General features: G+C 45.1%; 11 protein-coding genes across 11 annotated transcripts; 8 read left to right on the top strand and 3 right to left on the bottom strand.

Moving 5' to 3' along the window:
* Nucleotides 1-331: 331 nt before the first annotated feature.
* Nucleotides 332-942, top strand: I203_105451 (uncharacterized protein; the record flags this gene model as incomplete). The annotated part of the gene is made up of 4 exons (XM_019144611.1): nt 332-477; nt 554-663; nt 744-763; nt 841-942. The coding sequence occupies 4 exons, from the start codon at nt 332-334 to the stop codon at nt 940-942; spliced, it is 378 nt and encodes a 125-aa protein (XP_019005946.1).
* Nucleotides 943-1,697: 755 nt separating this feature from the next.
* I203_105450 (uncharacterized protein) lies at nt 1,698-2,414 on the top strand (the record flags this gene model as incomplete). Its single annotated transcript, XM_019144610.1, has 4 exons — nt 1,698-1,861; nt 1,977-2,086; nt 2,148-2,167; nt 2,253-2,414. The coding sequence occupies 4 exons, from the start codon at nt 1,698-1,700 to the stop codon at nt 2,412-2,414; spliced, it is 456 nt and encodes a 151-aa protein (XP_019005945.1).
* A 311-nt stretch (nt 2,415-2,725) lies between these two features.
* I203_105449 (uncharacterized protein) lies at nt 2,726-3,681 on the top strand (the record flags this gene model as incomplete). Its single annotated transcript, XM_019144609.1, has 4 exons — nt 2,726-2,851; nt 2,929-2,984; nt 3,100-3,415; nt 3,541-3,681. The coding sequence occupies 4 exons, from the start codon at nt 2,726-2,728 to the stop codon at nt 3,679-3,681; spliced, it is 639 nt and encodes a 212-aa protein (XP_019005944.1).
* Nucleotides 3,682-4,730: 1,049 nt separating this feature from the next.
* On the top strand, nt 4,731-5,531 carry I203_105448 (uncharacterized protein; the record flags this gene model as incomplete). The annotated part of the gene is made up of 3 exons (XM_019144608.1): nt 4,731-4,882; nt 5,088-5,268; nt 5,382-5,531. The coding sequence occupies 3 exons, from the start codon at nt 4,731-4,733 to the stop codon at nt 5,529-5,531; spliced, it is 483 nt and encodes a 160-aa protein (XP_019005943.1).
* A 610-nt stretch (nt 5,532-6,141) lies between these two features.
* On the top strand, nt 6,142-7,066 carry I203_105447 (uncharacterized protein; the record flags this gene model as incomplete). Its single annotated transcript, XM_019144607.1, has 4 exons — nt 6,142-6,273; nt 6,384-6,439; nt 6,523-6,826; nt 6,926-7,066. The coding sequence occupies 4 exons, from the start codon at nt 6,142-6,144 to the stop codon at nt 7,064-7,066; spliced, it is 633 nt and encodes a 210-aa protein (XP_019005942.1).
* Nucleotides 7,067-7,234: 168 nt separating this feature from the next.
* I203_105446 (uncharacterized protein) lies at nt 7,235-9,071 on the bottom strand (the record flags this gene model as incomplete). The annotated part of the gene is made up of 4 exons (XM_019144606.1): nt 7,235-7,828; nt 7,896-7,982; nt 8,052-8,130; nt 8,191-9,071. 4 exons carry the CDS (start codon nt 9,069-9,071, stop codon nt 7,235-7,237), a joined length of 1,641 nt encoding a protein of 546 aa, XP_019005941.1.
* A 355-nt stretch (nt 9,072-9,426) lies between these two features.
* I203_105445 (uncharacterized protein) lies at nt 9,427-10,639 on the top strand (the record flags this gene model as incomplete). Its single annotated transcript, XM_019144605.1, has 4 exons — nt 9,427-9,608; nt 9,685-9,788; nt 9,924-10,239; nt 10,345-10,639. The coding sequence occupies 4 exons, from the start codon at nt 9,427-9,429 to the stop codon at nt 10,637-10,639; spliced, it is 897 nt and encodes a 298-aa protein (XP_019005940.1).
* Nucleotides 10,640-10,872: 233 nt separating this feature from the next.
* I203_105444 (uncharacterized protein) lies at nt 10,873-12,553 on the bottom strand (the record flags this gene model as incomplete). The annotated part of the gene is made up of 7 exons (XM_019144604.1): nt 10,873-10,992; nt 11,082-11,278; nt 11,341-11,441; nt 11,540-11,672; nt 11,759-11,986; nt 12,058-12,145; nt 12,218-12,553. 7 exons carry the CDS (start codon nt 12,551-12,553, stop codon nt 10,873-10,875), a joined length of 1,203 nt encoding a protein of 400 aa, XP_019005939.1.
* A 1,136-nt stretch (nt 12,554-13,689) lies between these two features.
* On the top strand, nt 13,690-16,122 carry I203_105443 (uncharacterized protein; the record flags this gene model as incomplete). The annotated part of the gene is made up of 15 exons (XM_019144603.2): nt 13,690-13,869; nt 13,961-13,968; nt 14,123-14,159; nt 14,220-14,366; nt 14,443-14,537; nt 14,602-14,778; nt 14,838-14,949; nt 15,002-15,113; nt 15,188-15,201; nt 15,270-15,381; nt 15,437-15,552; nt 15,613-15,735; nt 15,798-15,878; nt 15,950-16,033; nt 16,105-16,122. The coding sequence occupies 15 exons, from the start codon at nt 13,690-13,692 to the stop codon at nt 16,120-16,122; spliced, it is 1,416 nt and encodes a 471-aa protein (XP_019005938.2).
* A 762-nt stretch (nt 16,123-16,884) lies between these two features.
* Nucleotides 16,885-19,448, top strand: I203_105442 (uncharacterized protein; the record flags this gene model as incomplete). Its single annotated transcript, XM_019144602.2, has 12 exons — nt 16,885-17,142; nt 17,427-17,462; nt 17,530-17,676; nt 17,750-17,844; nt 17,900-18,076; nt 18,136-18,247; nt 18,308-18,419; nt 18,477-18,605; nt 18,665-18,780; nt 18,840-19,043; nt 19,112-19,196; nt 19,255-19,448. The coding sequence occupies 12 exons, from the start codon at nt 16,885-16,887 to the stop codon at nt 19,446-19,448; spliced, it is 1,665 nt and encodes a 554-aa protein (XP_019005937.2).
* Nucleotides 19,449-19,753: 305 nt separating this feature from the next.
* Nucleotides 19,754-21,609, bottom strand: I203_105441 (uncharacterized protein; the record flags this gene model as incomplete). The annotated part of the gene is made up of 5 exons (XM_019144601.1): nt 19,754-20,390; nt 20,455-20,741; nt 20,795-20,941; nt 21,004-21,197; nt 21,333-21,609. The coding sequence occupies 5 exons, from the start codon at nt 21,607-21,609 to the stop codon at nt 19,754-19,756; spliced, it is 1,542 nt and encodes a 513-aa protein (XP_019005936.1).
* Nucleotides 21,610-21,646: the final 37 nt, after the last annotated feature.

Here is a 21,646-nt window from a genome sequence, read left to right as displayed (position 1 = left end):
ATCACTTCAGACCTTCTTTTCAGTTGACCGACCGATTAATCCGCATTTCGCTCAAGTGTCAGCTGATCAGAATGCCATTTATCATGAACCTCGTGGTGAGATGGCCCTCGTCATTGATGAAGGTTGAAAGCCCGCTTGACCGTTACGCCCTCGCCGGAGAAGGGTATGATGTGAATGCCGACATTGATATCTGGCGATCGTCGTCGCTGCTGTGAAGTGGAAAGGTATATAAGACCTGCCTCAATTCACATTCTCTCTTCCGAATTCCCATCCCATCTCAGCCTAAAAGGAAACCACGCCATATCTATTCACTCACAGCAATTCATCAGCAATGTTAGCCACCAAATCCATTATCGCTCTCTTCTTCTCCCTCGCCTTGAGCGGTACAGCGAAATCTGTTGATCCTCAACCCAACTACCCCGAACCGGAATTTGTCCTTCGACCAGATGATGTGTCAATGGATGAATTCGAGAAACAGTGAGTGAAGATCTCAAAATACCCTCCATCCGGTAAGTACGATACTGAGAACGTCTTATGATTTTAATTTCGCCAGATTCCTCGATCTGTGTCCTAGATATTACGGCGAATCCGAAGCTACCGACAGACCAATCTTCATCTTCCAGACTTTCCAAGAGAGGTTTGAGAAAGATATTTGGCATGGACGTAAGTATATACCCCCCTCATTCTCACTGACTGGCAAGGCTAACCACAGAATCACTTACATGGTTTTGGCTCTGTTATAGACAAAGCCGCTGTCCAATGTGTAAGTCATCTTCCCCTTCTCCTATCTTGAAATATGCATACACAAGCGACTTGATCCATACTGATGAAGAGTAATAGATCTACCAAGTTCCCACTGGGGAGTATTGGAATATCGGCGCATCGGTAGCAACTGATCTCGGAGGTAGTGCCCTTGCTACCCTCTATGATGATGCTGAGTAAGCGTCAGAGAAAGTGTGGTCAACTGGTGAAGTTTCATCATGGGAGGTCGTTATGACCCGTTCTATCCTTCACTCTCTGGTCCTGTAATGCACAATCCAGTCAAAGATGTATACAGGTATGCACCCTGATGTTTGATTCTCATCTCCTTGCAGATCATATCCAGGGTTGATGAACATGGTCAGTGCGTGTTTCAACTCGAATCTGATGGTGCAAAACACTTCCCTTCCAGGTCCAAGCGTTTCAAGTTGATGTCAATCCGCACGGCCTTCCTTGAAGGATGATCCCCTTTCCCGTTTCTGTGTCCACTTTACTGTCCCACTGATTCACACTCTCTTGTTCTTATTCGGCTCCACACAGTCGCACACATCCAGGATAGACTCGTCTCCTCGTAAAACATACACGGGAGTCGAGTGAAGCTGAGCTCAATATCTATTCCCTCGTCGCTCGGATCAAACTCTTACTCTTCCTCAATTACCTGGACAGCATCGTCGACTCAGTGTTAGTCGAGGCGGACCATGAGAGGAGAAGGTGTTTGATGGTTGCGTGAATCACATTAATTGATGGATCGATGGACTCGGGCGTAGATCAAAACTAACATGAACAACAAACACGAGGAATCAGTATATATAGATAGTCATGTCAGCTGGTATTCGATATAAATAAGAAGACTTTGCATCATTCATTTCTTGTCATTTACTAACCACTGATGAATCATTCATTATATATACATATATATATATCACACTCACACCAATATGACCCTCACGATTTCCCTCTGGTTATTCTTTTCAATCATCATCACCGTATCGGCCAGACCTCTAGGTATGGGCAACACTAAACAGAAACCTTTAGTGTACTCTTCTCCAGTTAGAATTCTTCTTCCTACCAATAGAGCTGATATTTGGGATTTCGGAAGCGAGTGGGTTATCTTCTAGTGAACCGGAGATCATCATCTTCCCACCGTCGAGTAACCGAGACGCAAGATACCTGGACTCTCTCTACGAAATGAGCTGACGAGATGACTTTCGTTACAGATTCTCCAACCTATGTTCTCACTTGTACTTGGACATTGATAATCCCCTCGAGCCTAGATTCGTAGATGCTAAAGTGGAGAGAACTTTATTGAACGATGATTATCATCCAGGTGAGTCGATTTGACACGGTGACCGAGTACATTAGCTGATGTATGATTGACACTTTGATAGATGAAGCTCTTGCAAGCTGTGTGAGTAATAGCTCTTGTGACTCTCCCGTCTCCATGTTATACTCAAAGCAAGAGGACAGAGCTGACCCGTTCCATTCATCCATAGATATATCAATACCCCTCAGGCGAGATGGTCCAACTCGCACCCTTTGTAGCCGAGGAATTACATTGTTTCACCCTTTCGCCGACCAACGTCAACAAGATGAGGGAGGAGGTGGTCTCGAAGGATAAGAATCAAGGGAGTAAGATGAAACTCAGCAGTGATTGATACAAGGCGAACGATAGAGATGGGTGTTGCACGATGTTTATATATATCATGCATATTTTGGGTCTGGGTGAAGTCGGACTTGACCGAGGCATTTGGTTGATCACCATATGATACTTTTCATCTTCACTCAATTGATACGGAACTTGCAACAGCACTCACGCTGAGACGAATAACGAGCATGAAAGGTTTGAATGATTCTGTTCTGACTTGACTGACATCGTGGAATCAACTTGGTTCTTACACGACTCAAAGCATTCAACTCAAATCAACAACGGATCATTTCTTCACTATTCCCCGTGACTCCTTCAGAAATGCCCGAACACCCTCCTTCGACCTCACCTTCGCCCGTTCAACAAGGACCTGATGGACCGTATATGCAACTACAAGGGAATGATCTGAGATTAACGCTATGGAAAGACACCGATGTGAACGACGCTGTGAGTGATAAACGGTGAAACAGCCTGACTTGAGAAAGGGGACTAGTGGGGCTGATCATTGAATGACTGATATCCAGGTCGAACTTTTCAATCATCCGGATGTGGGCAAATGGGCATGTCTTCGACCGTACCCGTGAGTCATATATCTAATTCCTACTATATAATCGAGGTGTCCTGGTGCGTGACGACGCATCTACTATACGTTTGACAAGTATCACTAACTCACTCTGTAATCCTTCTTCTTAAAGATACGGTCCAAAAGATTATCAATTCATCGCTTCAATCCTCCCATTGCATCGCGATCTCGCCTCATCCTTCCTTAATGTTACTCCACCACCACTTGGTAACCTCGAGTCGTGCCCGATGTTCCCACTCTCCGCTTTGAGAGATGATCAAGGCAGGGTGGTGGGATCAGCTAACGTTGGTCCATCGCAGAAGGAAGTCGGCGCTTGGGAGATTGCATATGATTTGCATCCTTCATTACAAGGGAAAGGAATCGGACGAATCATGGTACAGACATTGATAGAGTTTACGGGGTGGTTGGGAGTCAAGATGGTCGTAGCTGTGCGTATATTATCTTACCTTGTGATTCGACTCTGCGGTCCGTCCACCAGAACAAAGAACAGATTGAATCCCTTCCGTCCAGCATTGAAGAAGTCTTGCTAATCCTTCTTCCCTATTGTGAATAGTTCTGCGAAACATCCAATATCCCTTCATCTTCCCTACTCAAGAAACTTGGATTCACATACGTCGGCGAGAAGTTACAGCAGTATCCTGAAGATAAAGGTGGTGATGTGAGGGTGATACATGGGTATGAGTTGAAGCTATGAGCATAAGACCATCAATCATAGCGTTGAGTCATCTATCATTCACTGTGTTAATGTGTCTCCATGCCGTCCAAGCTACCAGATACGAGTGATTATCATATCACGCAACTTTACAGTCAGCTACTCGAGTACGTATGTAAAGTACGCAGAAATTATTTTTTTTGAACGAGCTGTACAAACCCCCTATGTAAAGTGTGTCTCCATATTGCATCCCTATAAATGCACATAGTTTATTCCGAAACGATGCGACGTCGGTGGCTTGAATTAAACTATGCGGGAAATGTAATGCTCATGGAAGCTCCCACGTGATACCTACACCATGATGCATGATTGCACCAGAGTATGAAAGAGGAACCCGAAAACTCGCTCTCGCTAAGACTGCAAAGCAGAGAGATAGGGGATACGAAAACCGGTGACATCCCGCAAAAACCAATTCTAAAACGAGTCTAAATTACATCCCGCTCCCTCAGTTTCCCTTGTCAAGGTAAAACTTACCGCGAAGTCGCAGTTGAGAGTCCTCGCATTCGGGCTATTTTGATTCTATTCTACGGTAGTACGATTCAAACGTGCGTCAGATCTGATCTAACAAGAAGCGGTACCCGTCATTCATGCGTACTTTGTATGCGCATGCGAGAAAAGTCGATTTCTCGATTATTTGAGGGGTCGGATTTAGTAACGTACTCTACCATGTACCCTTGTTCCCGCTCTGGTTCCCATGCTCGACGAGTAACCCAAAGCAAAGTAAATTTTAGGCTGGGGACTGAGACGAGGAGAGTAAAGGTATCACAATGCAGCAGCATGAAAGCGAAAGCTAACTTATGTGTATGCGATCAATTATCAATGGAACGTACCAATCAATTCATACTTTCCCATCTGTTGTTTCTTGAACTTCACTTGAGCTGAACGAACATAATAAATCAGTGTTACAACTTAGATCTCGAGAGGACAGTACCTACAGGTCATACTGAGCACCAATTGAGGCAATCCACAAGCTTCGTTCCTCCGCCCGGACTGTACCCTTCTTGTCAGTCGAAGAATAGCAACAATCCGATATGTTCAGCAGACTACCGACTCTCTTCATCACCTTCATCCTCCTCCTAGTGATTGTCAGGGTAGAAGCAAAAACACGGAGGTCGAGGGAAACACCAAAATATATAGCTGTTAGCATACCTGATTATTTGGATAGATGGGATTTCACAACCGAGTGAGCGTCTCTCTTGAGAGTTTGACTGTTTGATTGTCTATCTTGGTATGCAACTGTATATCCGGATTGTGATCGACACAAAAAAAATATACCACATCTAATCATATCGACCTGTATTTCCATATTCCTGTGTCAAGCTGTTGTTTCCCTTCAGTCAGTCATTAATCACTTTCGCTAATTAGTTTATCATATCACACAAATGTAGATTCAACAACCTCTGTACTGGTATTTTCCCAGATGACGGTGAATCCTCTTCACCCATCTTGAAAGAAACTTCAGCAGAAGCAGCCAAGATGAACAGATTCCAAGCTCAATTACAATCCCGAGCAAGTATCCCAGGTAGCAAAAAGATGAAATTGACCGGAACGCTATTTACAGTCAGCTGTGTAAGTGCATTCTGTCTCTTCAATTTTCATACATACCCTCGTTATCACCGACTTAACTATTTGTTCATCTATCAACCTGATAAACATCTTGCTAATGCTATTTGATGTTGCAGCTCTATCGCTATCCTGATGGGGAGAATCACCAACTCGGATCGTACATTGCCGAACAGCTTGGAGGAAGGACAATAGATATCGACAATGAATTGGCTCATTTGGAAAGGAAGAATAAGAATAAGAATGGTAGTGGAAAGGCAAGACGATAATTACAATGGAAATCGAACTGGACAATATGATCTCAGAAGAACTTTTCTCTTCGTTCATTCTTGTTCTTGTTGCTGTTGACGTTTTCTTTATTATACATCATTTCATCTGATCCCCATGACAATTTTATCGGGATCCTTCTTTCGACAACCCTTTGTGTCCGAACAATTACAGACCCACAAACATCTGTATACATCGTTATTCAATCTCTTTCTTCTTCCCCTCAAATCTGCCGAGGCTGGACCTTTCACTGTATTTTTAGATATTTTCTTTCTCTTCCGTCATTCATCATAACGACTAGTCAATAAATATAGAGTCCAGTTTTCGTTTCTTCGCTTCTCTGCCTAAAAGGACAATTCATGTCATAGATTCCGATGTTAATGTCATCATGTATAAGTAGCGATTTGCATCTAGCTAAATATACCCATCATGAGGTACAGAACAGAACACTCTGCTTAACCCGATGAAAACAACAACCATGATCTCATACCCAAATAAACAACGAGCAGATATCTCTCCATCTTAGCAATTCATGATGTACTGCAATCATAACCATACTCTCATGCTATCGCACCATCTCAACTCCATGGAAAACACCATATGACTTGAACCATGTCATCTCCTATCAAGATATCAGATACAGGAGAATCATATATCCCCTTGAACGTCCGCTCTCGCCATGCAGTCAACGAGGAGGTTCACCTACGATCGACGCCATGGAAGGAAGATGATCTGGATGATCTCGTGTGTTCATTTTTTCCTCTCGCTACACTCCATTTACGATAGTACATACATTGACGATCCCTTCATGGAACCTTCATCAATGCCATTGACTTGAAATATATAATGTCCAGATTGAACTGTTTAACCTTCCCAATGTAGAGAAATGGGGTAGGAGTCGACCTTCACCGTGAGTCGATCTCGTATCTCCTACTCTACTCCCCTGTAAATCTGGTCTCGACCTCATATTGTTTTCCGACTTGGTTTTCAAAGATTCACTCGATGCGACGCAGAGGACCTCATACCTGAAATCCAATACCACCATTCCTTCAACCTTTCACCTTCTCTCTCGACATATCCCAAAACCCGTGTCAGGTTATCTCCCTTTGGGGCAGTTCGGACCGACCAAGGTAAAGTGATTGGTACAATGGGTCTCAAACCTCCTTCCAAAACCGGATCTGAATGGCAAGTCACGTATAATGTCCATGATGAATTCGCAGGGAGGGGTATAGGCAATGCCATGGTGGGAGTTGCTATAGATTTGGCTAGATGGCTAGGCATCCAAAAATCGACAGCTGTAAGTTGTTGGCCGGATATACCCTTTTCTCTTCTGCTTGACCGTCTTCCAGGTTCATTCAGGTTGCAGCTAAACATGTATGGTTACGACTGATCATAGCATACGGAAAAAGGTAATTTCGCTTCCAACCATGTCCTCCGGAAGAATGGGTTCGTCATACAGTCTGAGATGATGATAGAGTGGCCCGAGCATAGAGGAGGAGGACAGAAGGAGGTGTATGAGTGGGTTATAGAACTATAGATAGGATAGGCAGCAAGATGATAGAAGATATGCATACAACTAGTACAAACATATAAAACACAAGGTTATCAAACTTCAGATCAAACATGATATATATCATGATGGATGTCTCTCCACGTGTATGTGTGATATGGACGCAAGAATCGCTCCTCATTCCTTGCTCCTCATCTACTGATCAATCTCCAACGTCTCAACCCTTCCCTTCCTCTGCTCAGTCTTAGCCATCCCCACCGCCCTCGTCAACCCATCTACAACCTCGGCCAATACCCTAACTTCCTCCTCCGGTCCCAGACCCACATCATCCGATGAACCAAGATGGAAGCCCATCATAGAAGCAGAAAACATCCCCAAATGATCCCTGTATATTTTCACTTTCGTCCGTGTATCTTCCAAGTTCCTACTTAATCTTCTAATGTCGCCTATAGTCTTGGTGGTGATCTTGAGATCTCTTTCTACTAATTCAATCTTAGATGGTTCACCACCTACGAAGAAATGAGACGATTTGTCATACAACAGTTTCCACCCTGGAGATCGATCTTTCTCATATCGTAGTCCAGTAGCTGTACGGCTCAACTCGGAGTCAAGCGATTGACCGTGAACGGATGCTTGAGAGGCGTGCTGTGCTGCTGTGGAGGTGAGGGCGTAGATTGTGTCTAGCTCTGTAGAGAGGCGGAGTAAGAGGGAATGAAGTTTGCGGGAGAGGACGGTAGATGTTGGGCGTGTCGGTGCGGGAAGGGAAAGGAGGTTGACTAAGTCACGGAACTATTGATGATCGTCAGTCTCGCTGTTGATGAAAACTAACGGTTAATACAGAACAAACACCACTTACCTCCCATTGTAACCAGCTAAAAGCATTGACAGTCTTTGAGTCGATATGAACAATCTCATCTGACAGATCACGAGTCATATCTCCGAGCTATGGTATCATACAAGACAATGGAACTTTGTTAGCATTACTTTTGATATTATTAAAGGTCGACCTCACATCCTTGATCTGCTCGGCGAACATTCCCTTCCCTTCCAAGGTAGATCCAGTGTTAACCGTAACAGCCAATTCCCATATCCTAGATCAATTCCTCATCAGTCTTCCAGCACGCACCCTTTTACTTGAATAGATTATTCACTTGACATAATTCAGTCCTCCAGCTACACCTCCCTGACCTAGCATCCTAACACTGTCGAAAATATCTCTGGCTCCTCTCGCTTCTTGAGTTAAAGCCCTGGCGTAATGACCTACATCAACAGGGTCCTCGTCTTGCTGCTCACCCGATCCCCAACTGGCCCAGAATGGTCTTGCAGGTATATTCGTCCCGTTCAGATGATGTGAGAAGAGTGATGTCTGGCAGAACAGTCCAGTCAGTAGGCAAGTGGGCGTAGCAAGTGTCTTAGCCGGCAATAGCAAAAGTTCCTTTCCTAAGGTAATGTCGGAGTCTTGTGCGAGTCCTAGGCTCCTGGATATAAAATCATTAGAGAGGTATCGGATAGCTTTACCCAATAGCTTAAGGATGATAGACGGTAATACAGGGAGAACGAAGTATGCTGCTAGACTACCTATTGTCAGGAGTAAGACAGCATTGGCGAGATGGGCGAGGAATGGGCTAAGGAGGAAATGCAGCGGGGCTAGTAGTAGTCGAAATGGAAGTAAGAGGATATTGAGGGTGTCATTCAGAGATGCTGATGTCGGGGATGGTATGGCGGGTCGAGTCTGCCTAGACGGTTGAGGGCGAGTAGCAATGGGTTTTCTAGGTGTACTCCTGGACTTGGTAGTACCAGATGAATGCTTAGGTCTACGCGAAGGCGAAGAGATCGTTGATCCAGATGGAGAGTTTCTACCTGATCGATTTGATACCCTCTCTGGAGTTTTGGGCTGCCGGCGAGAATTGTTATCTAAATCTTCCCAGTTATCGTCGTCGGATTGTTTGGGCTGTCGACGAGATGGTCCAGGTTCGGATCTGTGCTCTCTCTTCTTGGTGTTGAAGCTGTTCGAGAAGGTCGCCGAGGACATGTTCAGAAAGTGCGGAAAGATATCCTGAGGTATCTCTGACAATAAAACGCTATCTTCCCGATAACACTAACTGTCTGGTACAAGATATCTTTCACAGCGTCTTGAACTTTTTTTCCAACACATCGTGGTGTGGTGGCGAGATGAGATGGGATGGGGTCATGACGTAACAAACACCAAGTCTTCGTGTCACGTGACACCCCACTTAAGCGCCTGGTGCGGGGTCATCGGATCACTATCGCACGCCATATCAGATAACAAAAAAGCAAACAGGACAAGGACAAAAGACCATCTTCACTCATTGATCTCTCTGTCATCTGTCTCCAAATAAATCTGGGTAACTATCTTCCAGCTCGCCATGTCCCTCTCCGGTGTACTCTCAACATATCACCCGGGTCTATACAAGTACCCAATCTTCACTTCCGGTGATCTCACTTCGGACAAAGCGGTGGTGTTCATTGGAGGATTGACCAATGGTTTAGGAGCTGTACCGTTCAGTTATCCTTTGTCAGAGGCTTTGGGCAAAGCTGGCTGGAAGTTGTGAGTGCGAAGTCTATGTTCATCCCTCCTATCGATACATGGTCCTATGGAAGGATCGCTGAAGGGGTTTGAGCAGTGTCCAGTTCCACTGGAGTTCGGCTTACGGGGGATACGGTACAGGTAGTCTGACAAGGGACAGGGAAGAGATGGAAGTTTTAGTGAAATATCTACGACAGACTGGTGGGTACTGCTTGTCGATCTTCCCTTTGTCTCCCATATGGTTATTCAAGCATCATCCCCCACCTGTACCTATATCTCCTCATACCCGTATCAACCATCGCGATTCGACATCTGATATTCCGCTTGACCATTTAGGCATCAAAACTCTAATCATCGCCGGCCATTCAACCGGCTCTCAAAACGTGATACAATACCTCTCTGACCCTTCAATCTCTCAAGCTTCCGAGCTCAAAGTCGAAGGCGGTATAATGCAAGCTCCAGCATCCGATCGAGAGTACCTACACCTTTTGGGATCCAAGGAATGGTTCGAGATGTTACCATTAGCTGAACAGATGATTGAAGATGGTAAAGGGGATGAACTGTTGCCAAAGGAATTTTGTGATAAAGCCAATTTTGGTGGCAATCCTTTACCCATCACTGCGTATAGGTTATTCAGCTTGATTGGTGTGGGGTGAGTCTCCCTCTCTCTTGTCTTGTCTACTCTGCACACACACATACCAATCCTTTTTCTACTGTCAGAGGCTCTAGAGGCTAATTCTGAACTCTTCTGGTGTAGTGGAGATGACGACTACTTCTCCGATGATGTTCCTCTCGATCCACAAGAACCATTCACACATTCCTTATCATCTTCATTCGGCAGATTGTCAGCTCCAACTTTGGTGCTGTATTCCGACGCAGACATGAAATATCAAGTTGGCGATGTTACAGAAAAGTTGCAAAGATGGGAGAAAGCTTCGAATTCGAAGTTGGAGTGGAAGTTGCTGAAAGATGCCTCTCATGACGTGGAACAGGCTGAGGCTCAGCAGGTGCTCTGCGGATATGTGGTGGAATGGTTGAAGAGGTTTGAGTAGATTGGAATGGATGGGAATAATGACAGTAGACGTATATAGATGGGTTAGAGAATTACCATTCATCGCAATGATGATAAGATACCAAATAGCATGCCACCACCTGTCTGTTTCAACGACATATCCAAATAATTTCATCTCAATTTCGATTCTAATCCTGATACATATCATCTTATGAAAGCTTCAACCCAAGAGCCGTTCAAACAGTTCGTTTAACTTATGCCTAGCTATAGACTTTAATACCTAGAAGCTACATCCGGAGTATTCAGCCATCCTTTGAGTTGTAAAGCCTCAGCTTTAGATTTCGAGTTGGGGTCGTAGTATGGTTTCTCAGCCAAAGACGAGACTCTTGTACCCTGTTACACGAGGTCGGATCAACTTATTAGCAGACGCTCACCTCGGCATGAGGGCTTGGGGTTGACCCTATGCTAACTAGCAAACTCACATGTCTCTCCCCATCATAATCATACGAAACTGTATGAATAGTAGATCTATTATCCCAGATAGCCGATGTTCCGGGGGTCCAATGCCATCTAACTTGGATATCGGTCGATCGCTCATAGACGTTATATAAGTAATTCAGGATAGCGTCCGATTCAGCTTCATCGAAACCTTCAATGTGGGAGGTCATAGCTTGATTGACTAGTTTCATCCCATCAGTCAGTCAAATGAGTGACACTCTTCGGTACTAATATTAAACTTACTCCATAAAGCTTTCCAACCAGTGACCGGATGAGTTCTGACTAGCGGATGCGTCCTTTCGACAAACTTCTTATTTCCCTCTGGGTCGTTCTCGTCCTTGTAACTACGTGCTGATCAATCAACACCACGACGTCCACATCATGTCAGTCAAAACACATCCACTTCCAGAGCGCTCTGCTGAAGATCTGAAGTCACACTCACTTCAGTCCGTCAATGACTTTCTTGAATGCGGGAGAGAGCTTATCGTAAGCTGCATATCCTGATGCCCAGAGGGTATCTCTTCCTACTTCAGGAACAGTATCTTGATGTAAGTGGGTGCATCCGGGTGGGTATACTAATTCAGGATATTATCAGCATAATCATTCATCAGGCATCGCACCAACAAGCATATTTCCCTGGACATCAGGAGGATGGACTGACCTTCATGGACCAAATCTGTGTGCCAACCAAATTGACCACCTCCATAGGGTACTCGATGAGATCGTCCGCTGTATACTTTATCTTTCCTGCCCTGTTCCCATATCAGGGTGATACCTCCTCCAACACCTGGTACTTGGGCAGCTTGAGGGTGTCTTTCGATCTCACCGTCCCCGAGGTAGATACCGAGCTCTTGTTGTTGTTGAGGTGATATATCTTGGTCTCGGAAGACTATACAGTACATAACAAACGAACATCAAAATTAGCATTGTCTGTCTCGTGCGATGTGCTATACCACTCACAGACTATGGATCGCTCCGATACAAGTAGAGCGAGTCCGTCTTTTTGTTGATCAGTCAGATCTTTGAGTTGTAATCCTACGATCTCAGTCTATAACACAAATAAGTCAGATTGGCTTGCTACCCTGGTCATCTTCGAACCTCAGAAGGATTTTGAGCTCACACCAATCCATTTCGTCAGATCTCTAAGTTCTTTCGCAGCTCCAAACAAAGCTTTCTTCTCTTTATCAGCTCTCAACCCCGGATCCTTATATTCTCGGAGATTTTCTCGAATTTTGCCTACTTCCTGGACGTAATCAGGCTTAGGTGGGAAGTAAGGATATCCTCCTGAAAGATCTATACCGGCTTTTTGATATCTTCGAAGGGTATTATCAGGAGGTAAGACAATTTCAGCCTTCGCCTCTTTCAGAGCTGCTTTCAATGCGGCGATATCCTCAAGGGATGATTTCGCTGGAGGGGCAGCGGCTGGAGAAGCGGTGTCTAGGGCGATAGGAGCCATCGTAAGTGCGGACTTGTATGAAGGTATCGGTTCAGGTTCTGAAGAATCCGGGAAATCGTTTGGTGTTCTCAAAAGCCCATCAGTCGACCGCGTTCGTGTATATGTATATATATATAGCACCAGTTATTCAGTGTCCATCTCTAGATGTTGCATACTGCATACGAATCATCTTACAGTCATCTCTCGCTCGGTCATACCCGAAGATGCTTAATCAGCTTAATCTCATTGTCATTCACATGATCACGTCGATATCAAGAGGAATGGCGTAATATCATCTCTGCTATTGGTCATCAGACAACCAAGAATATCAATTGTCGGACGAGACATTTGACAAGGGCCCCTACCAAACTGGCAACGAGTACCCTACACTACTCGTGATCATTGCGTGATGGTAAAGATAAACTTCAATGGCGTCATATTATATCAGCGGAATTTCTTATCAATAGGTCATTTTTCCGACATTGCAGGGACGACGAAACCGAGCTCTATGCTATGACACTCACCGAATTACTCTACTGATCACGCTCGTGATTGTGTTTGCATATCAGATTGAAGTGGATGACTGGTCATGGTAAAGGGCTCTTTCATCACGCCATCTGACGTTCATTCAAGCCGTGTCTGGAGAAAGCCAAGACAAGATAGACTGCAGGAACAAGCTTAAATCGTGCTTTCGAGTGATTTCAATGGCTAATGTGGAGGCAGAGGCAAATACTGGGGGACATCGTGAGGCTTCACCATTCGATCATCCGTTTTAGCCTTGTCACGTCCCGAAGAGGAGGATTGGAGCTACTGAGGAGGGACAAGGCCAAGAAGTGTTATTGGTGGATGACTTGCCTGACATGGGTCCCATGTTGAAGGTACAAAGATACATTTATCAGGCCAAGCCAAGAGAGTAGTACAAATGACGACTGATCGTTCCAGATTTGAAAATCATGGGCAGCCTGTGACTCAAGGTCGCGGTCATCTGAAAAATGCAAAATGGACTTAGGAACAAATATACATATATAAACATACCTACTGTATGTGATGTATCGGAAACCGTGACCAACCTAAATAGAGAACATCGAAGTCTATCGACCTGATCGAGACTATCTCGTGCCGATTTAAAGAGACGGTCGCAGTTCAGTTTTGGTACAATGTCGACGATACCATACGTTGAAGAGCCTGTTGGCAATATCCACGATAAGAAGCCACCCAGAGAGATTGAAACGATCAAATCTACCTGGAAAGGTAGACTATGGGATACTTTCGACTTGCCATCAGATCAAAGAAAGTTACTCTTCAAAGTTGATGCTGTCATGCTGACTTTTGCATCTGTGAGTGTTCAAGTCGTGTTTACATACAGACATACAAACCAGGGAGGGATCAAGTGCTAACGTATACTGTTTTTTTTTTTCGATCTCTCAGCTCGGATAGTGAGTCCGAGAACCGAAGACCATAAACCCAGACCACTCACATGCTGACTTGATCTGTTATTAAATTGCATCTACAGCTTGTAAGTGATTGTTCCGAAGAAATGGACTTTTTGCCTGATACTAATACTGACAACGTTGATACCGTTCACTACAGTCTGAAAAATTTGGATCAGCAGAACATCAACAATGCCGTAAGTTGCTCTCGGTACTCATCCAGGTTCTGGCGAAAATCGCTGACGGCGTCCTTGCAGTTCCTGTCAGGCATGAAAGAGGATCTCGACATGCACGGCAATGAACTAGTCACTGCCGTCACGATCTGGACGGTGGGTTATGTCATTGGGCAGATCCCTTCCAATCTACTTTTGACCCGTCTTGAACCCCGATTTGTCATTCCTTCTGTAAGTGCCCACTTCCGTTTCGTGACTTGCTCAGTTCACTCCGCTGTACTGATGAACACCTGGACGTACCGCACAGTTGGAGCTTTTATGGGGTATCGCCACACTCGCCTCATACGCTGTCAAATCTTACAAGTCCCTCTATGCCCTCCGGTTCCTGGTCGGTCTGTTCGAGTGGGTTAAGAATTTGCTGTTTGGTCGGTTCGGTGATTTCGCTGATCCTGATATTGGCTTTCAGATCGGGATTCTATCCTGGTATCCACTACATTCTAGGATGTTGGTATTCACCCCGAGAGATCGGTAAAAGAGCGATGATCTTTTGGCTGGCTGGATCAATCGGATCAATGTTCAGCGGGTTCCTACAAGCTGCCGCATATACGAACCTGAATGGTGTTCACGGTCTAGCAGGCTGGAGGTGAGCACAACTACTATTCTTGATAGTACTTCGTCCAATCGCTAATATTTCTTCCATAGATGGCTCTTCATTATCGATGCGATTATCACCCTTCCAATCGCATTGTTGGGATATGCCTTCTTTCCCTCTGCGCCATTGCAGGACAAGAAAGCCTGGTGGTTAACCCAAGAGGTATGAACCCTACATAGATTATGAAATAGACTTATGCTGATCTTACTAACAGGAGCACGAACACGCCCAATGGCGTTTGACCAGCATTGGCAGAGCAGGAAGATCTAAATGGAACAAGGCCAAGTTCAAGAAGCTCTTCAAGAGCTGGCACACCTATATCCTTCGTATGTCATCCTTTGGCTAAGTCGATCTGTAGATTTGTACGTTTCGGAAAGCTGACACCGGAACGATATTATAGCATTCCTTTACGTTGTAAGTCAGGCCTTGATAAACCTATCTTGATGGAACGCCACTAAACGGCTTGATTGGCGTTTGTGCAGATATGGAACAACGGTGGTGGTCAGCAAGCTATGGGATACTGGCTCAAATCATTCAATGCTACCCCGGCACCTGTACCCGGTGTACATTTCTCGGTTCCCGAGATCAATCAACGTGAGTTGTATGACCGCTACTCTGAAGTACGGGCAATCTAACGAGACTCGTCTAGTTCCGTTGATCACCAGAGGTGTTTTCATCATCAGTGCTATAGCATATGCCTGGCTATCTGACGGACCACTTAAAGGTCGTAGATGGCCTTTCATCTATTTCAATGCAGCCTGTTCGGTAGGTTGTATCTCTGCGCGGAAGAAGGGGCACTGAGAAGATTCTGGCTTTCTCTTATAGCTCATATTCGCGGCGACATTGTTAAAAATTGATCTTTATGCCAATATCACTGGGACCAAAGTCTTGTATTGGTTGCAAGATTTCGGAAGTGGTGCTGGTCCGCTGATTTTGACTTGGATCAATGTAAGTATTCTGTCGACACAGTCATTCTAGACAAAGCTGAACGGAGTATCATTTGTATCTAGGAAATATGCTCAGATGATACGGAAAAACGAGCGTTATTAGTAGCTGCAGGAAACGATCTCGCCTATGTCTTCCAGAGTATAGTAAGTGAATTTCATTACTGTACACACAATATGTTCTTGCTTGTTGTGAACTCACTGTATGCTTTTCTCAGATGCCCAATTTCGTATGGAAGACTGTCGATTTCCCAGAAGCAAGAAAAGGCTGGACTTATTCGCTTTGTTGGCAGTGTTACTCAGTGAGTGGTATCTCCAGGATAGACATCATGTGATTGTCGTACACGGTGAAGCATGACTGATAATCAAACAGTTCTATGGACTGCCTTGATACAAGTTTTACTACGACGGGATGAGAAGAAAGCACTCAAAGCGCAAGCGATTGGCTCTGTTGACACAGTGCCTATTCCAGACAGTCCGGAAGGTACATCAAGCAGAGACGAAAAAGACGTTTATTCACCTCAAACGGAAGAATACAGAAACGAAGCGGTCCTGAACAAAGTTTAGTTCCCGAAGCCACCCTAAGACGTGCGTGAGAAGAATGAGCGGAAAGGGAACAAGGGAGATTTCTTTTTTGAGTTTTTAGGAAGCCATATGCTAGAAAAGTGCGAAGATCAGCTATGTCAAATTATTTGATTTGTAGATCCAGGATGTACATCTGCCATGATCATATGAGTATCCGGTGATGGGTCGATCACGTCAGATAGCGCATTCCTTCCAAGTGGCAGCCACCGCAGTTGGCTGTATCTATCTTATCAGTCGGGTATTTCAGATCCGAGCATTCCTTTGGTGGCGTGCCTGAATTGATGGTTGAAGGTTGCGTGATTGCGGCAACGAGTAGTCTAAAGGTGTTAAAGCACGTCATCTCCTGTACAGGATGATGAAAGTTCAGCTAAACGCTTGAGCATCATGATGAGAACATGCGTTTGAGACCTCGCTTGCTTGTCAAACTCTGAGAATTCTCTTGTCTATTTCTAAAGATAGCCACTGCGTTTATATCAAATTCTGCTTGCTCATCATCAAGGGATCAGAAAAGTTAACGTAAGATCACTGAGAGTAGAGACCGGAGGACTTGAGTATATAAAGTAACAGGATGTCAAATTCACGTGCAGGATATCGTTCCCCAGAACACATTCCCCTTCTAGACCCAGTGGACGATATCGTAGAGATGTCCGGTCAGCCCGCTTATCCATTCCCAGAGGAACCTGTCGGAGACCTCGAGGCTCACGATAAAATTCAACATGTACAGAAATCAACTTGGAAAGGTAGAATATGGGATACTTTCGATAGACCTCCTCTTGAAAGGAAGTTGTTGTTCAAGGTAGATGCGGTGATCTTGACGTTTGCATCTGTGAGCTTCGAACTGCGGGATTGATTGGGTCGTGATAAAGCTGACACGAATCCGAACACACAGCTTGGATAGTAAGTCTTAACGCATTATTAAGGGTCCGTAAAAGCGATGACTAACCCATGCGCTCTCCTCTTGGTCCCTCTGGTGTAGCTGTGAGTGATGAGCCATGCAGTGATTGTCGATAGTGCAATTTCAGCTGACTGTAATTCTTCTCAACTATAGTTGTAAGTTTGATGTCAGCTCTTACCCTACTTTGACCTATCCTTCTAACAAAATTATGATAGATTAAAAATCTGGATCAACAAAATACGAATACGGCTGTGAGTCCCAAAAGAGTCCAGCTTCAAAACAAATAAGAGATGTGCTGACTGTAAGTCTGACCTTCAGTTCTTATCAGGGATGAAAGAAGACCTCAACATGTATGGCAACGAGCTGGTTACTTCCACCTCTATTTGGACGGTTGGTTATGTAATCGGTCAAATCCCTGCCAATCTGCTTTTGACGAGAATCGAGCCTCGATGGGTCATACCAACCGTGAGTGGTGTTAAAGGTATCGATAACCCACTTGAGCATATTGGGCTGACATGGAATGACGTATTTTCGACAGTTGGAACTGGGCTGGGGTATTGCCACTCTCGGGTCTTACGCTGTAAAATCTTTCAAGTCTCTTTATGCTTTACGTTTCCTTGTCGGTCTGTTCGAGTAAGTCTACGTTTTACCTCTCCCAAAAGTCATATTGACAGGATTACACGTATAGATCTGGTTTCTACCCCGGTATCCACTACCTCCTGGGCTCATGGTACACTCCCGCTGAGATTGGTAAGCGAGCCATGATCTTTTGGCTTGCTGGTTCCTTGGGCCAGATGTTTTCAGGCTTCTTGCAATCAGCGGCCTACAACAACTTATCCGGTATTCATGGAATAGCAGGATGGAGGTGAGTGGGTCATCCTTCCTATTCCTGTAGGATCACAGCTCATGTTGAAGTGATTTTAGATGGCTTTTCATTATTGATGCCATAATCACGCTTCCTATCGCCATTTTCGGTTTCTTCTTTTTCCCTCCGCTCCCGCTTCAGGATAAAAAGTCGTGGTGGCTCACCGAAGATGTGAGTCTGTGATGGCAAAAACAGGAAGCTCTCTTGCTAAATTTCCTTTCGCTTTTTCAGGAGTTTGAACTTGCTCGAACTAGACTTCAAAAGATTGGAAGAGCAGGAAGGAAACCCTGGTCTTGGAAGAAGCTTAAAAATTTATTCCTCAGTTGGCACACATACTTCCTTCGTAAGTTGTAATCATCTGCAAGAGTTGGGTCTGAAGCTAAAGAGAATGGCCGAATAGCTCTGCTATACGTGATATGGAATAATCAATGGCCTCAGCCAGCGATCGGATACTGGCTCAAATCGTTCAATGGTAAGACAAATCCACCGGTGCCAGGCAAGACCTATACCGTTAGTCAGATCAACTTGCGTAAGTGTAATTGACTTTTGATTGGTATAAGTCGGTGACTAAATCAGTGATGCGGACAGTGCCTTTACCACAAACCGCCATCTTTGTTGTCTGTGCAGCATCATTCGCCTGGCTGTCTGATGGTGTCTTCAGGGGAAGAAGATGGCCATTCGTTTATATCGGAGCTGTGTATTCCGTCAGTCATCATCCGGGCTTTACATTGGGCTGCGTAGTGATCAACTGACGCCTTGGCAGCTCATTATCGCCGCAATTATGAGAACTTTCCCATTGTACAAGAATATCAACACCACATTCGCCTTGTATTACATCAGTCAGATCGGTCAAGGAGCAGGACCATTGATATTGACGTTTATCAATGAGTTATGTTCTGATGATACGGAGAAAAGAGCTTTGCTCGTGGCTGCAGCGAATGACCTCGCTTACGTAGTTCAGGCTGTAGTGAGTGGCGCAGCTGAAGATATCCACCAAAGAAGTCTTAAGCTGACTGAATTTCCGAAATGGGATAGGCACCAAATTTCGTATGGAAAACTACCGACTTCCCTCGGGCTAAAAAGGGCTGGACCTGGTCCTTGGTCTTGAACATCCTACTGAGTGAGTGACTTCGTCTCTACCATTAAGCCTGGAATGCTGATGTTGGGCGACATTTCAGTCGTCTGGATGACTGCTATTCTACTGCTCATACGTCGTGATAACAAGAGAAGGCGACAAGACGAGAGCGAGGGGAGCTCTCAAGGGGACCTCCACGAGAGATACGACGGTAAAGATCTTGACAGTGTAGATGGAAGTCAACCTGCGACCTCCGGTCTGACTTTTGAGAACAACAGAACGACTGTTCTGCATTAGATCCTAGAGATGATTGCACTCTCTTACATACATCTTGGTTATGTTGCTTATGACCTTATGCCCCTCTAGTGATGATCTCGTTGGTGATGTTATTTGAATCTCTCCCCTTATATCACTCCTGATCCTGTCCGTAGTATGTGTGTGGCGGCGTCTCAGGAAGATATGTTTATAGCACACGGAAATGATGAATTGAGTGACTTCGTTAAGTGTTAGGAACTTTTGGCACAGCTCAGGAAGGAGCATATCACAGCTGAAATACATGATCTGTAACGTTCGAGTCTAGCAAAATATGTCGGTCTGTTCATTTAAGCCTTCACGGCCCCCACCCTCCTCGCCAATCCTTCAATCGCTCTAGCGTTCGTCTCGTCGGCAGCGGTCGCAAAGTCTTTCGAGATAGCCTCTTGATCCTGCCCATCACCCGCATTGATCTCCTCACTGATTTGTCGAAGCTGTTCCGGCGTGATACCATATTTGACAGCAAACAGCTCCTGCATCTTATCGCTTTCCGCCAGCCATTCAAAACTGTGGCCTTCGATCAACTCCGCGCCTGACCATTGCGCCTCTCTGTTGAGCCACTCGACCGTATCTCTGACATAACTTCTTTCTCCATCCTTGTTGAGCAGATGACTAAATTTGCCTTCCCCTTTCTCTTTGACCAGCTGGGCGTAATTGGCCCAACGCGTAGCTTCATCTGGTAACTTAGCTTTGCCCGAGAGAACCCTTGCGATGGAGATCGACTGATACTCGAAGAAAGAGAATGCTGAGGTGTTCACACTCAACCCAATTAATGTAAGTGGTGGGTCTGGAATGTAGAAAACGTCACGCCACAAGTTGAGCACGCCAGAGCCATCGGTCACCAGCTGGTGTTTTTCAGCCCGTTCCGAGCGCACGCCTTGATAATTGCTATGGTGCCTTGGAAGAAATGGAAAGGAGTACTGATACCTAATTTACACTATGTCAGTCAACGTATGATACTTTGTTTTACCCTAGATGGCTATCTGCTTACCCGGTGGCAAAAATCACCTCACTGATACCTTTCAGTATTCTTCCGTCTTTAAGCTCAACTTCTGCTTCCTCTATAGATTGTCCAGGGTTTGGAGGAACGAATCGCTGTATCTCCGCCACTGACTCCCCTTTCTCGGATACCATGAATCTTTGCAATTTACGTTGTCTCTGATATGCGGGCGGACCTCTGAGTTTGTTTCTGCCCACTAAGTAGGTTTTCTCGACGTATGGGTCGAGGTCTCGAGCGATATCGGTACCACTCGTGCCTATGCCAACAAGCAAAACAGTCTAGGGCCAAATTCAGCGAGATATCATGCACTGCTCATGAAAACTGCACTCACCTTTCCTTCATAGGGTTCGGGTACTCGATAACCTTGCGAATGTATGACTTTGGTCGGCCATGCAGCCGCCCAGGCATCCACACCATTGAGTGGAGGTATGTATGGAGCGTTGTAATGACCAGTAGCCACAACTACAGCGTCAAATTCCTGGGAACTCAAGTCAGATGAAGAAGAAACGATAGGATAGCCCAAAACGCATGACAACTCACTTCGGACCACTGTTCCTCTCTGGCTTTCTCATTCCCTTCATCAACTACCTTTCGAAGATTCAACATCCACTTATGGTCGACCTTCTCGGCCTTTTCGACTCTGGTATTGTATGATGCTAATTTGTCGAGGCCAAAATGTTTTGCATAGTTATGCACATAATCAGCTAAGAATTTATGGGAAACATTCCTTTGAACTTGATGTGAAACGCAAAATTAGCAATGGCACCAACCCATAATTATCGGACTCACAGCCATCGTTGTTGTAAGAACATTGTTTGTCAGGTTCCAATAACATGGATTGGGCGGATTGAAGTGGTCTCTCTCCTTACGATCAGGATCTTCATAGGTCCCACTTTGACGGAACACAGGGGTGAAAGCTCCGACCGATGGAGGGAGTGTTGGCCCCGATAATGGTAGTGAAGCTGCAGGTCGCCAATTCCAGATACCGCCGGACTGAGACTGTCTCTCAAATAGCCGCACCTTCAGACCGGCATCTTGAAGATGTCTAGCAGCAGGTGTTCCAGTAGGCCCCGAGCCTATGACGGCGACGGTTCTTATGGCATGGGCGAAGTCATGTGTATGAGCAGGCTCGAGGATCACTGTCATTTTGTCAGACCGCGGAATTCGATTTGTCGGAGTATTA

The sequence above is a fragment of the Kwoniella mangroviensis genome (assembly GCF_000507465.2).
Source record: "Kwoniella mangroviensis CBS 8507 chromosome 1 map unlocalized Ctg02, whole genome shotgun sequence".
In the NCBI taxonomy this organism is placed as follows: Eukaryota; Fungi; Basidiomycota; class Tremellomycetes; order Tremellales; family Cryptococcaceae; genus Kwoniella; species Kwoniella mangrovensis.
The sequence above is the reverse complement of the archived record's forward strand: the minus strand, read 5'-3'. Positions and strand labels throughout refer to the sequence as shown.